The sequence below is a fragment of the Furipterus horrens genome, unplaced genomic scaffold (assembly GCF_987537825.1).
Source record: "Furipterus horrens unplaced genomic scaffold, mFurHor1.1.pri manual_scaffold_9, whole genome shotgun sequence".
In the NCBI taxonomy this organism is placed as follows: Eukaryota; Metazoa; Chordata; class Mammalia; order Chiroptera; family Furipteridae; genus Furipterus; species Furipterus horrens.
In genome coordinates, this window is record NW_028327179.1 from 49,655,947 (window position 1) to 49,671,099 (window position 15,153).

At 38.9% G+C, this 15,153-nt stretch overlaps 1 protein-coding gene across 3 annotated transcripts in view; it reads right to left on the minus strand.

Annotated features, from left to right (window-relative positions):
• The window catches only part of RELN (reelin), a 650,203-nt gene that overhangs the window by 46,996 nt on the left and 588,054 nt on the right, over positions 1–15,153 (minus strand). For all 3 annotated transcript variants that reach the window (XM_090287313.1, XM_090287314.1, XM_090287312.1), the window contains exon 46: positions 10,489–10,657. In XM_090287313.1, coding sequence (XP_090143439.1) covers positions 10,489–10,657 — 169 coding nt within the window. The remainder of the gene's footprint in view (positions 1–10,488; positions 10,658–15,153) is intronic.

The following is a 15,153-nucleotide window of genomic DNA, read 5'->3' on the forward strand; positions in this document are numbered from 1 at the left end:
AGAAAATTACTTATAGTGAAAGGTTCTAAAAGGGTGGGACACCTGACAAGGGACACAGAGTCCCTGCTGTCGGGAGATTTTTATGAAGAAGACACTGAGCTGTGAACGGAAGAAAAAAGCCACATTTTGGGGTTAAGGATGACTCTTAGAAACTGTTTTGTACAACTGACTCATTTCACAGGTGTTGGGTATGTCAGTCAAATAAGGGGGTGTCTACAGTTGTTCAGTTTAGAACTGAATCTAGACTCCACTATCTTCTGACTTAAAACATTATTGCTACAGTCCATGTGTTCCTGAGAAACCTGGCTGTCCTAGACGGAGGCAAAGGCTGGAAGACCACAGATTTGGCAGCTAGCAGGGAGCACTTAACTTAGGCAACTGAGATCTTTGGGTAGAAAATTATCTTGGTGATTATAGTTAACATTAGGAATTTGTAGGACACTAAATGACTAGCATTTTTAGCTAACACTGATCTGACCACAAAATAATGTATATTGCCATTTAATTTCCCTTTCTTGTAAATGTCTTATTAAATACACTGAGGTCTGAAAAGTAGCATGAGAGGAGAAAGTGTTTGGACTACAGAATATGACCCCAAACATGTGGTAAAGGTAAGGTACCCTCATAAGGTGACCTAAATCCTTCATGATATCTCCCTGGACCTAGGGTGGAAAGCATATTAGAGTCAGCAGTAGAAGAATGTAAATGAGCCACTCCACATGGTCTTTCTTTCTTCCTTGACAGAGAACAAATGGGGAACTTTGATATAATCCTTGTTCGGCCATTTTCTGTGTGTCTGGGGAAAATCAAATAACTTTCCTGTGTCTTACTTCTCATCTTAAAAGGTAGGCAGGGGGACCTCCAGGTTAAAGGAGACTTAAGAGCTATATCAACCAATTATATTGATTTGTATCTTAATTTGAAAAAACTATAACATTTTATGAAATAAACAGAAACATCTGAATGTTAAATACTAAATATTGAATAAAAATTATTAACTTTTAGGTGTGATATTGTTATCACAGTTATGTTTTTTAAAAATTCATTTTTTAGAGATATTCTAAAATATTTACAGTTGAAATGATATAATGTGTGGTATTTGCTGCAAGATGGGGGTAGGAGTGAGTGGTACTATTAATGAAACAAGATTGGTCTTGAATTAATAATTGTTGAAGCTGGGTGACAATTAAATGAAAGTATAGTGTACTATACTTTAATTTTGTTTGGATATAAAATATATAAATGTGAGCCAAAAATAATCTGTGGTCACTTTATACTCACTGTAAAATTTTGACTTGAAGATTGTAATAAAAGAGAATGGCTATCCTTTTTTTTTTTTTTTTTTGTAAAATAAGGTTTTATTATTTTTGTTGATAATTATAGTTAGTAATATAATAAAAACTACAGTGCTCCAAGTAAGCCGACTGAAGCATTAAATACACTGGCCCATCCTTCAAATAAAGGGAATTTCCCATAACTTACAAAATATTTTCAATGGAGAGTTACTTTTATTTAATTGTTAAAACAATATTAAGAATTCTTAAGAATCCATACATAGGAATATGTACCAAGTATAGCAAATCTCCACATGACCTGGCTGGTTTGGCTCAGTGGATTGAGCGTCGGCCTGCGAGTTAAGTGTCGCTGGTTCGACCTTCCAGTCAGGGCACATCAGAGAAGGAAAACTCTGACTCCAAAAAACCTCCGCTGCCTTGCGGCATACCTCTTCAGGGGAAAGGCTAAGGGAGTAAACCCTGACAGAAAATCCAAAGCCGGAGTCCCTAAGGCGGTTTGACGTTGTAGTCAACACCGGCAACTCCTGCGGCGCACCTGAAGCCAAGCTGTATTGACTCCGTCTTTCCCTTGGACCCTTCAGCTGCGAAGAGAGGGGGGTCTGCTGCATGGGCAACAGCAGACCCTCCATATCACCCTGCCCAGGCTCTGTAGCTTCAGCTTCACTGGAGAGGACACTCCAGCGTCATCGCAAGATGTCAATTCAACACGGGAGGAGACAGATACCATGTCACTCCCGAGTCGGACTGCACAGCCATTCTCGGCGGTGCAGATAGACTCTTAAGAAGCTACACCATCGTCTCTCGAGGCTCTGTAGCTTCAGCTTCACTGGAGAGGACACTCCAGCGTCATCGTAAGATGTCGATTCAACACAGGAGGAGACAGATACCGTGTCACTCCCGAGTCGGACTGCACAACCACTCTCGGCAGTGCAGATAGACTCTTAAGAAGCTACACCATCGTCTCTCGAGACGGACGGCTGCCGACGATAGCAAATCTCAAATTCTCTGATAAAACTTTGGCAACAAGGTTGACAACTGATAAAGCATAGAGGGAATGCAGAATTTCTGGAAATAGTTTTAGTCTCTGTCATAGTGGAAATGGAAATAGGGTTAATTTATTTTAATATAATTCCAAAATAATATTAACATACTCAGTATGTGAAAATCAATGGTACCATGGTTTATACCAAAATTATTTTATGTTCTGTAGTCCTAAATGACCAGCGGAAATTTGGTAAAGTCATAACAGCAATGCTCAAAGTATCAAAATAATACATGAGAAGAAGGGCTTGTAAGAGAATTCCAAGGCTTCTGTGACTTGACTGAAAATTTTTAACAAGATGTTTAGTAATGTGAATCCTTGCTAAAAGTCTTTCAAAAGATACTCTTAAGTTGAACATAACAATGGAGAGGAAAAATACCAGGACAAGTTTAAAGAATCTTTCCTTCAAAAAATAAACTTGTAATTCCCTTGAATATTTCTCCATGATAAGCTCAGAAAAATTGTGCATAGTTGTTTGGTTTTCTTCAAATAAGCCCTTTTCTTTGTTTGCAGTTATAGTAGATAGAAATATCATTGAAAAAACCTTCCCCACCAAATATATTTTCCTGTAAAAAGCTATAGCTTCCTCCATCCCCATCTCACCACCCCAGCTGCTCCGAAATCTTCTTGCCTTTTCTTGTGCTTATCAGCTTTCCCTTAGACTTCCTGCAAACATTAAGTATGTTCCATGCTGTCGTTAAAACAACCTGGCTTCCAAAGTGTTGTAGTTAATCTTTAAAGACTGTGGTATTGGCTAGTTCATTAGGGATAGTAGAAGGGAATGGATCATGTTCAAACTATGACTTAAAATAGCCAAGTCACACCTGAGCCTTCCAGCGGCAGCTTCCCCCGCTCCCTTTCTGGGTGGATTTGAGTTACCTGCCCTTCTATTGACTCACTCTGGTTCTCAGGTGACATTTCAAGAACCCATGCCACTAGAGCCACATGTTATTTTTAGTCTGGGGTTAGTAAAGAAGCAGAGTAGGAAGATTCAGATTAAGGTCTGTAAAATTGATTTTGACATCTTCCTATCTTCTTTTTCAGCCTCTCACAAGAACTCCTAGCAGTCTCCCTTCCTGTCTCGTAGGAGGACCATATCTCTAGGCAAGCAATAAATATTCATAGTACTAATACAGTGGTTAAGCCCATGAGCTCTGGGACCAGACAAGCAGTATTTATTTTCAGTGTCTTACTGAAACTGTTCTTTTGAAAGTCACTGACTATTTCCTTAAAAAAATCTTGTAAATTTATTGTGAGACACTTTTCTTTGTGATTCTCTGTAACATTAGTCACTGATGACAACCTCTTCCTGTTTGGCAATCTCTTCTCACTTGTCTTTTGGATATCATGTTATTCTGATTCTTCTTATACCTCTCTGCCTACATTCTCCCAATTTCTTTAAAAGTCATTTCCACTCATTCCATTAAATTTAGGGATCCTTTCTTTTCTTTTTAAATGCTTTCCTATGGAGAGCTGATGCAATTTTATAGCATTGCATATCATCTCTGTGCTCATTCCTCAAAAGTTTATCTTTCCTTGTTTCCAATCTTCGTATCTCTGTCAAATGGATGCTTTCATTTGTATTTCTAATCTTCATATTCAATTCAGTATCAACTGATTAAATCTGCCATATTGTCTCTCCTGGAATCAGCTTTAACTCTCTTCCCACTTCTCACCATTCTCTCAGGTTTCAAACTGTAGAGTCATCTCTTGATGTGTGCAATAGAGAAGAAACTGTTACTGAGTTTTATCAATTCTTTCTTTGAAATGTCTTGTAATATCTGCCTCATCCTGTCCATTTTAGCTGTAGCACAGACCCCTGTTATTTTGTTTATAGTCACTATCACAATGCCTTTGCCACTTTCCTCTTACTCGAGTCTCTCTGTTCTCCCAATTTTTTTCTTGGAAGGATATTCTCAACTGAAAAATCCACCATTGTTCACTTTTCCTGCAAGTCTAAACTCCTTTGCCTTGCTTCAATCTTGCTATAAGTTAACCCAACTCCACTAACAACTTTCCACAATTTTCAGATATGAGCCCTCTATCAGCAGCTCCTGTGCTCCACGTAGGTTCATGTGCCCTGTTCACACTGTTCCTTTAATTTAGAATGTCCTTCTTACTCACAGAATTCTTAGCCATCCTCTGAGGGCTCATCTCTTCCACAAAATCCTCTCTAACTCTGGCATTTAACTCTGTCTTCTATTTTTTAATAACTACAGCATTTCTAGCCCATTCCTTAGTGAAGCTCTAAGTTACATACAACATGTATTATTTTTAAGTTGTTTATTGGGTATACTTCTCATTTCCCTCAATCATACTTTAAACTTCTACAGAGCAGAAATTTAAATAGTATCCTACTATTACCATGGGCTCACTCTGTTTAAGCAAATTTAGGAAGACTTCTTAATCTGACTGAAGTTTAAGTTTGATAATAAACTTAATTGTGTGGTTAACCTATACAAGTAAAAATGATTTATATTTTAATAAATGGTTACAGTGTCCCAAACACTTCCATGCACATTTATTCAATTTTCTTATGGTAAAAGTATCTCCATCTTTCAGATAGGGAAACTGAAGCTTAGGGACATGAAATGATATGTGTAAAAGCTGTGCTGAAAAGTTGTAGCCTGCCACTAAAGCACAATGCTTTCCATTCATTTTTTTTCCTTTCAGGAAGAGCGAACTTAACTGGTGTATAGGAGGAGAAATAAATGCTATGATTCCCTCTATCCAAATTTATTTAGGTTTTAATATAACTGTTTGGAGCAGAGTGTGATGTATCTTGTGCTTAGTCTCATTGTTCCCTTCCCTGTTGAAAAGCACTAGCAGGCATTCAGCTTCACAGTTCAGAAACCAGGGAGTCATTCTCGACAATGCCCCTTTCCTCACCCTCCAACGTCCATTTCATCATTAAGCTCAGTCAATTTTATTGCTTCCATTTTTCTTGAATTTTTCCACTGTGTTCATGTCTGCTGCACCTTAGTCCAAGCTACTAGCACTTACTGTCTATTTAAGAGTCTTCTTTTTTTTTTTTTTCCACTGTGTGGTTGCCTCTCACTTGTGCCCCCAACTGGGGACCTGACATGCAACCTAGTAATGTGCCCTGACTGGGAATTGAACCAGTGACACTTGGCTCGCAGGCCAATGCTCAATCCACTGAGCCACAGCAGCCAGGGCTTAAGAGTCTTCTTACATCTACTCTTTATCTTCCCTAACTTGTTCTCCAATTAGAATAAGCCTTTCTGAATGCAAATCTGATCATGTCTCCCTATTCCCAAATACTTTAGCAGGCTTTTCATTGTTCATATAACAAATCTCCAAATCTTTAGTACAACCGACAGTGATCTTCATGGCCTCACTATCTCATGCTTCACTCTAGTCTCTGTTTTTCTGTGTGATCCATTCTTCCTGCTTCCTCCTGCTATAGGTTGTTATCCTTGTGTACAACACTCCTCCCCTTACTTTTCACCTTCTTAACTCCTGTGCATCCTTCATATCTTATCTCAATTATACTTTCTGTGAAAGTATTCCTTGACTTTCTTGACTACTATAAATCTCCCTATGATATATAATGTGTTAGCATCATGTGACTGTCCTCCATCTCTCATCACAGATGAATTTTATATTTACTTCTGTAATTAATGGGGATTTCCCTCTCCCACTGGACTAAAAGCTCCTTGAGGCAGGAATAAGTTTGGACCCTCACATGGAACTTGCACATAATTAAACATTTCAAAAATATTTGTTTAATGAATGACTAAATGGTTGAATAATCACTACTGATGACTGCTGGCCATCTTGGTTTGGCTAATGGTTTGAGGTTAATCTGTAGACAACCAGGCTCAGTTGACTTATCACCATTGTATCAGTAATACTGGGATCCTAGCTTGTGGTTGGTTGCAAGTGAGTGAGTGGAGAGGTCCACAGTTAGCACATTGTCACGTTCTATTTAGCACATAGCTTTAAGTTATCAGAACATGTTTGTTTATAGGGAAGAGCTACAAACTAAAATTCTCAATTTTGTCCTTGTGGGTAACATAAACACTGATATCTCAACACTTCACAGATGTTGAGGCAGTCAGTTCAACTCAAAACAAGGAAACACCATATTTAAAAAGTGAGTGAATATAAGGCAGATATAGTATGGATATTTTAATTTGCATTAGAGAAAAGTACTCTGAGGCTGGTGCATTGTTCTAATCTATAGCATGTGGAAGAGCATAATAAGAAGTGGGTCTGCCCTGGCTGGTGTGGCTCAGTGGACTGAACGCTGGCCTGCAAACCAAAGGTTTGATTCCCAATCAGGGTACATGTCTGGGTTGCAGGCCATGTCCCCAGTTGGGGGTGCACGAGAAGCAACCAAACATTGATGTTCTTCTCCCTCTTTTTCTCCCTCCCTTCCTCTCTCTCTTAAAAAAGAAAAAAAAAAGAAAAAAAAAATATATATATACAGAAACAAAAACGAACAAACAAAAAAAAGAAGTGGGTCTGGCTTGAGCTCCATCCGTACACGTTTCTTTCTGAATTATCTAAAGGATCTAGTTGCTTTATCCAAAGGGCAGTGTTGATTTTAAAACATTGTACAATGTGAGCTTTGAAGGTAGTATAATAAAGGAACTGCACATTTTCAATACAATAGCAAGAGAAAATAAATGTTCATCATATTTTTTAAATATCATTTGAAAGGGTCAAAATTCTTGTGGGTATGTGTAAGAGACAATTAAAAGATAGATTAAAAGATGAGGAATAATTATTTTTCTTGAGTAAAAGACATAAGGGGATATGATTAGCTGGAGTAAATCTTAGAATGTTGTATATTTCCAAAATGCTACCAACTAGCTGGGTAATAATTCACAGAATGCATAAAGATTTAAAAGACTGCTGCCTTAATGGAGGTTTATTTTTCTATTTTATTTATTGAGATCATCTTAATAATTCATGCATGGCAATACCTTTAATGAGCAACAAAATCACATGTATCTCATTTAAATTTGGCAACTATGCTGACAGTTAATATAGTCTTGTATCTCTGAGCCAGCAATTGCATAGTAGCCCTGGGCCGTTAGTAGCTAAAACCATTCCATTTCTGATAATCCTTAGAACAGTTATGTCCTAGATGAATGGTTGAATTTTATGGTCATTTTCTAGGAAGATTTATTCACTCTTCATTTGTGGGAAGGTAAGAGAACAATAATGAGCCCACACTGTAACTTCAATTCAACATACTGCATTGGTTGTCTTGCTTCTTTTTTGAGGGGAGCAACTGATTACCATTTTCCTGGAGAGAACAGGAATTCTTAGAAAGATTTTACAGCTTCTCTATGCTTAGCACCTACTCAGGTGATGAACAGAGAGTCATGTAACACTATCCCGCTAGGCAAGGTGAATTCTCTGCTCTACTCAAACAGTTGCAAGTACACAGATAATTTAGACTTAACTTCTTACCTGCATTTACCAGGTAATTTTGTTAAGCCACCATCATATTTTTTTGTTCCACTTATCTTTTTACTGTCCCTCTCAAGTGAAGCCACCATCATTTCTTATAGACACAATGAATAAAGCATTTACAATTGTTTTTCACATGAAAAATGATCTAGCTGACAATTTTCATGATACTGTTTGAGTAAAATTTCAAAAGCAGACACTAATTTTAATATACACTTATGATGGCAAATATCTCATCTATATGACAACACTGCTTTATTTTTTTTTTTTTTTTTTTTTTTTTTTTTCAGATTTAATGTGTTTTATTGATTAAATTATTACATTTGTGCCAATTTCCCTTCCCTCTGCTCCCCTCCACCCGGTGGCCCCCCTCCCTCCAGTTGTCCCCCCCTTTTAGATTATGTCCATTAGTTGTGCATACAGTTCCTCCCAACCTCTCTCCGTCTATTCCATTCCCTCCTACCTTGATCCCCAATTCCTATATCATCTCCCTCCCTTTCCCCATTCCCCCTCCCTGTTGACCTCCCCCCAATATGCTTTCCGTACCCACAGTTCCTCTTCCCCTCTCGTTGCCTATTTAGTTTGCCTTTGTTTCATCTCCCTAGCTTCTGTTTTTTTTTTAAACCAGTCCCTTTAACATCTCATATAACAGTGGTTTGGATCTAATGAACTCTTTCAGTTTTATTTTGTCCTGGAAACACTTTCTCTGTCCTTCTATTCTGAATGACAATTTCGCTGGATAGAGTATTCGTGGTTGTAGGTTTTGGATTTTCATTACTTTGAATATTTCTTGCCAGTTTCTTCTTGCCTGTAGGGTTTCCCTTGAGAAGTCAGCTGACAGTCTAATTGGGACCCCTTTGTACATAATTCTTTTCTTCTCTCTTGCTGCTTTTAAGATTCTCTCTTTATCTTTAATTTTTGACATTTTGATTATAATGTGTCTTGGAGTGGTTCTCCCTGGGTCCAGTTTCTTGGGAACTCTCCTTGCTTCCTGGACCTGCAGGTCTATTCCCTTTCCCAAGTCTGGGAAGTTCTCCTTTATTATATTTTCACTCAATTTTTCAAGTTCTAGTTCATCTTCCTCATTCTCTGGCAAACCAATGATTCTTATGTTGGGCCTTTTATAGCTGTCCCAGAGGTTTCTGATCCTTTCGTTGTTGCTTCCCATTACCTCTCGCTGCATTGGTTGACTGCTTGTTTCTTCTCCATATTCCAGTTTGTTGAAATGAACTCTGGATTTTATTTCCTTTCCTTCTGTCTCATATATTGTTTTGTTCCTTTCGTTATGAAAGTTTTTCGCTTCTTTCATATCTTTTTCCTGCTCTTTTGTGAATTCTGTAAGCCACCTGATAACAATGGCCCAGAACTGAGCCTCTGACAGGTTTCTTATCTGTTCATCTGTCAGGTTCTCTATCTGCTGCCTGGTGAGTTGTGTTACCGGTATTTCTAAAGTTGTCTGCCTCATTTTGACAGATGCTTTTTGTTTTCTTGGGCTGGCTGTCGGGGGCAGTGCCTGTGTACGCGTCACAAATTAGCGACCGGCGCCTGCTTGTCCGCAACCTATTTCGCAGCGCTGTGGCGCTTTCTTTGGGGGCGGGGGTCCAAGATGGATTCACACAGTTATTCAGCTAGGAGACCGGGATCCGTCCTCCCGCCCCCCTGGGCCTCACTGTTCAAGGCGATGCGGCGGCCGCTCTCTCCAGCGCCGGAGTCGCGCACCGGCAGGGGCTTGGTCGCAGCTGGGACTCCTCGCCGGGGTCTCACACCGACAGGGGCTTGGCCGCGGGGATTCCTCGCCGGGGTCGCGCACCGCCAGGGGTTTGGCCGCAGCTGGGACTCCTCGCCGGGGTCGCGCACCGCCAGGGGCCCGCCGGGACTCCTCGCCGCCCGCCGCTCCGGGTGCCACCGCAAACAGCACTGCCCACTTTAACTCTTACCTGCCCAAATGGCACCGCTGGTTTATAACTTCATATGTTGGACTTCCGTGTAGTTTTATTTTCTGGAATTTCTAGTTATCCTTTGTTTTGAAGTAGTTGTATTCCTCTATAGATGTAGAGGGAGACCTAGCGTGTCCGTCTAAGCCTCCATCTTGGCCGGAAGTCAACACTGCTTTATTTACAGTAGTCTGACTGACACAAAATAGATTCCCTTTAAATCTATTTTGTATCCAATGTGCCTGTTTTAAATTTGACACTTGTTCTTGCCGTGGCTAGTGTGGCTCAGTTGGAGTATCGAATTGTAGACTGAAATGTTGTGTGTTCGTTTCATTCCTGGTCAGGGCACATATCCAGGTTGCAGGTTCGATTCCTGGCTGTGGCTTGTACCCCATTTGTGGCACTAATTGCTGTTTTTTCCTCATGTTGATGCTTCTCTCCACCCCCTCTTCCCCTCTCTCTTAAAAGCAATTTAAAAAAGTGTCCTCAGGTGATGATAAAAGAAAAAAATGGTCTTTCTTGGCATATGCCATTCATTAAAAAATATTAGAATTAAAAGTCAGTAAACACCTGGATTTGGGAAAAAGACAGAACATATCACCACAAAAACTGGTTTCTATTTTACTTATTAAGATCACCTTACTAATTCATGCATGGCAATACCATCAATAGGTAAAAAAATCTCATGTATCTCATTTAAACTTGCTGTGCTGAAATCTGACATGCCATATTTTATTACATTTGGGTTTGCTACATGCAGAAGCATCCGTACCTGATGTAAGGAGGGAGAGGAAGAGTGATTCTGGTCCACTTGTTGAAAGTGTCTGACACCAGGACCCGCTGCAGGTGATAGCGACTGCATTCGACATTGGTAGGTAGACAATCCCTTATCAATGGATGCCATGATAATCCAAGATCTACTGAGTATTCTAATTCAATAGCTGTAATACGAAATGTTATTCTGATTAGAAATACATGTTTATAGACTCAGGAGCCATAATTACTTATGTTGTTATTTCAATCAAATGTTAATTTGGTTTTTCCCCCCATACAGTGTTTCCTAGTTTGAGATGTTCCCTGGTTTAATTTTTCCCTCTGTACATTACTAGTCATTATCTTTAATTTTCCATATTAAAATAATTTCTTTTAAGGGGATATAATCAAATGACATAAAACATAAATAAATTTTACTGAATCATTCCTTATACTGAGCAACTTTCAGAACAGCCATTAATAAAGCTATTGCTTCATATTCAGTTAAAACAACAGTTATAATTTTCATATATTTATGATTTAATATAATAGTTATCAAATACATATTACATAAGTATATCTTGTTCTGCTGTGATACATGGGGAATCAGAGAGGCACAGGAGGTAGCTGAGAGCCAAGCAGTTTGGGCCAAAACATGCAGTTGGCTGTGGGGCTTTGGAAAGATATTTAATTTCCTTTCTCTTCTTCTGAAACAGTCAACTTATACTCCCTATTTCATATTTTTCTCTCTCTATTCCCTTCTTGATGCTTTATAAATTGCTTTAACCCCACCTCACTACTGAAATTACTTTCTCTAAAGCTGTGATTCTCAGTCTTGGCCATAGACTGAAATCAGCTGGGTACCTTTAGAAACTACTGATGTCAGGATGCTACCCTCAAAGATTGTGATTTCATTCTTCTGGGGCACAGCCAAGGAGTCAGGAGCTTTAATCCTCCCCAGGTGATTCTCAGGTACAGCCAGCATGGGATCACTCACTACATTAAACAATAGCTTATCTCAGTCTTCACTGTATTTGTCTTCCCTATGGCATTGAATAATATTGATCATTTCCTGATTTTTTAAACTTCCTTTTCTTTGGGGAGACATTATTCTGAATCAACTGTCTTACTTTCCCTCTGACTCCTGTGTTAACTAACCCCGCTATGGGCATTCTTCCAGATTCCAATTTGGGTCTTCTATTCTACATGTATACTCTTAGGGCTTCAACTATTACCCATGTGACCAATTTTATGTCTCAAAATTGATTTTACTCATTCAAAAAATGTTCATTCAGCTTGGCATGCTGCTGAGTACTGACATATTGTCAAGCACAGTATAGACAAAGTTCCCACTTTCCATATTGAAAGTCCTCCTCCCTAAAGAATATCTCCATTCCAAACTACTTTTACCCAAACTAAAGAAACATGCATTTCTCCTCATAAACATCTTTTTAACTACCAGATTCTATCAATATCAATACTTTTGCATTAGTTTTATAGGTTTAAAACTTAGAAATTATTTCCAAAAATTTATTCTTCTCTTTCCTTTACCCTGTTCAACCTGTCACCATGTTTTGAGGTATGCTGCTTCTTTCATTATTGCCTGTATTGTCTTGTGTCAATTTTATCCATTCCATTTCTCTTCATACCCTACAGTGCAGGTCTTCACTTCCTCCCACAGAGATTACCACTGAGGCTTCTTCATTGTGATTCTTTCTTACCCACCTTCACCAACCCCTGGATTAATATCCCTAACATATACCATGGCACTCTTCAGGACTTGTGCCCTCTAATTCATGATCTTGTCAAGCACAAATTTTCCCGAATGCTTTTTAAGGGCACTGTGTTGCCAACTGTGCTCACCCACTTTGCTCTTCCATTTTATCATTCAGTTCGACATCTCTCAAAAAACTACACTACTACATACAATTATATGACAAAGAATTCGACAACCTGCATGAAACAGACAAGTTTCTGGAAACATATAATCTTCCAAAACTGAATCAAGAAGAAGCAGAAAGCCTGAATAGACAGATAACAACTAGTGAAATTGAAGCAGTAATCAAAAAACACCCCGCACACAAAAGCCCTGGACTAGATCGCTTCACAGCAAATGTTACAAAACATTGAGGGAAGAACTAACTCCTATCCTTCTCCAAAAAATCCAAAAAGAGGGAAGACTCTCAAACTTATTCCATAAGGCCAGTATTATCCTAATTCCAAAACCAGGTGAAGACACAATAAAGAAAGAAAACTATAGGCCAATATCTCTGATGAACACAGATGCTAAAATCCTCAACAAAATATTGGCAAACCGAATCTAGCAACACATTAAAAAGACCACATACCACAATCAAGTGCAATTCATCCCAGGGATGCAAGGATGGTGTAATATTCAGAAATCAATAAATGTAATACACCACATAAAGAAAATGAAAGTCAAAAATCACATAATCACATCAATAGATGCATAAAAAGCATTTGATAAAATTCAGCACTCATTTATGATGAAAACACTCAGCAAAGTGGAAATAGATGGAGCATTCCTCAACACAATAAAGACCATATACAAGAAACTTGAAGCCAACATCATACTCAATGGATGAAACTGAAAGCATTCCCCCTAAGATCAGGAACAGGACAAGGATGTCCACTCTCTGCACTCTTATTCAACATAGTTTTGGAAGTTCTAGCCACAGTAATCAGACAAGAAAAAGAAATAAAAGGCATCCAAATTAGAAAAGAGGAAGTAAAACTGTCATTATTTGCAGATGACATGATAGTGTATATAGAAAACCCTATAGACTCCACTAAAAAACTATTCAACCTAATAAGTGAATTTGGCAAAATAGCAGGGTACAAAGTCAATATTCGAAAATCAAAGGCATTTCTGTACACCAACAATGAAATATCAGAGATGAAAATTACACACACACATAAAAAAACCCCAAAAAACAAAAACAAAAACAAAACCCATTTACTATAGCAACAAGCAAAATAAAGAACTTAGGAATAAACTTAACCAAAGAGGTAAAAGACCTGTAATTGGAAAACTACATAACACTGAAGAAAGAAATTAAGGAAGATACAGATAAATGGAAGCATATACCATATTCATGGATGGGAAGAATCAACATCATTAAAATGTTCATACTAACCAAAGCAATTTACAGATTCACGTCAATCCCTATTAAAATAGCAATGACATATTTCACAGACCTAGAAAAAATACTTCAAGAATTTATATGGAACCAAAAAAGACCCTGAATAGCTGCAGCAATCTTGAGGAAAAGAACACAACAGGAGGAATCACAATACCTGATATCACACTATACTACAAGGCCACTGTAATCAAAACAGTCTGGTGCTGGTTTAATAACAGACATATAGATCAATGGAACAGATAAGAGCCCAGAAATAAACTCAGGTCTATATGGTTAACTCGTCGTCGTCGTCGGCAGCCGTCCGTCTCGAGAGACGATGGTGTAGCTTCTTAAGAGTCTATCTGCACCGCCGAGAATGGCTGTGCAGTCCGACTCGGGAGTGACATGGTAGTATCTGTCTCCTCCCGTGTTGAATCGACATCTTGCGATGACGCTGAAGCTACAGAGCCTGGGCAGGGTAATATGGAGGGTCTGCTGTTGCCCATGCAGCAGACCCCCCCTCTCTTCGCAGCTGAAGGATCCAAGGGAAAGACGGAGTCAATACAGCTTGGGTTCAGGTGCGCCGCAGGAGTTGCCGGTGTTGACTACAACGTCAAACCGCCTTAGGGACTCCGGCTCCGGATTTTCTGTCGGGGTTTACTCCCTTAGCCTTTCCCCTGAAGAGGTATGCCGCAAGGCAGCGGAGGTTTTTTGGAGTCAGAGTTTTCCTTCTCTGATATGGTTAACTAATACTTGACAAACAGGGAAGGCACATAAAATGAAGCGAAAAGAGCCTCTTCAACAAATGATGCTGGGAGAACTGGACAGGGACATGCAAAAAAAATGAAACTATAGACTACCAACTTACACCATACACCAAAATAAATTCAAGATGGATAAAAGACTTAAATGTAAGTAGTGGTACCATAAAAATCAGAGAGGAAGACATAGGCAGGGAAATTTCAGATATCTCATGAAGCAATATCTTCACCAATACATCTCCTAAGGCAAAGAAAGTAAAGGAAAGAATACACAAATGGGATTACATCAAACTAAAGAGTTTCTGCTCAGCAAAAGAAAACATCAGCAAGATAAAAAGGAAACCAACCATATGGAAAACACATTTGCCAATGATACCTTGGAAAAGGGTTTGATCTCCAAAATACATAAAGAACTTATATGACTCAACACCAAGAAGACAGACAATCCAATTAAAATACGGTCAAAGGACCTGAGCAAACACTTCTCCAAAGAGGACATACAGAGGGTCCATAGGCATATAAAAGAATGCTCAACATCACTAGCCATCAGAGAGATGCAAATAAAAACCACAATGAGATACCACCTTACACTAGTCAGAATGGCCATCATTAACAAATCAACAAACAACAAGTGCTGGTGAGGATGCGGAGAAAAGGGGTCCCTGGTACACTGTTGGTGGGAATACAGATGGGTGCAGCCACTATGGAAAACAGTACGGAATTTTCTCAAAAAACAAAAAAAGGAGCTGCCTTTTTATCCAGAAATCCCATTGGTAGGAT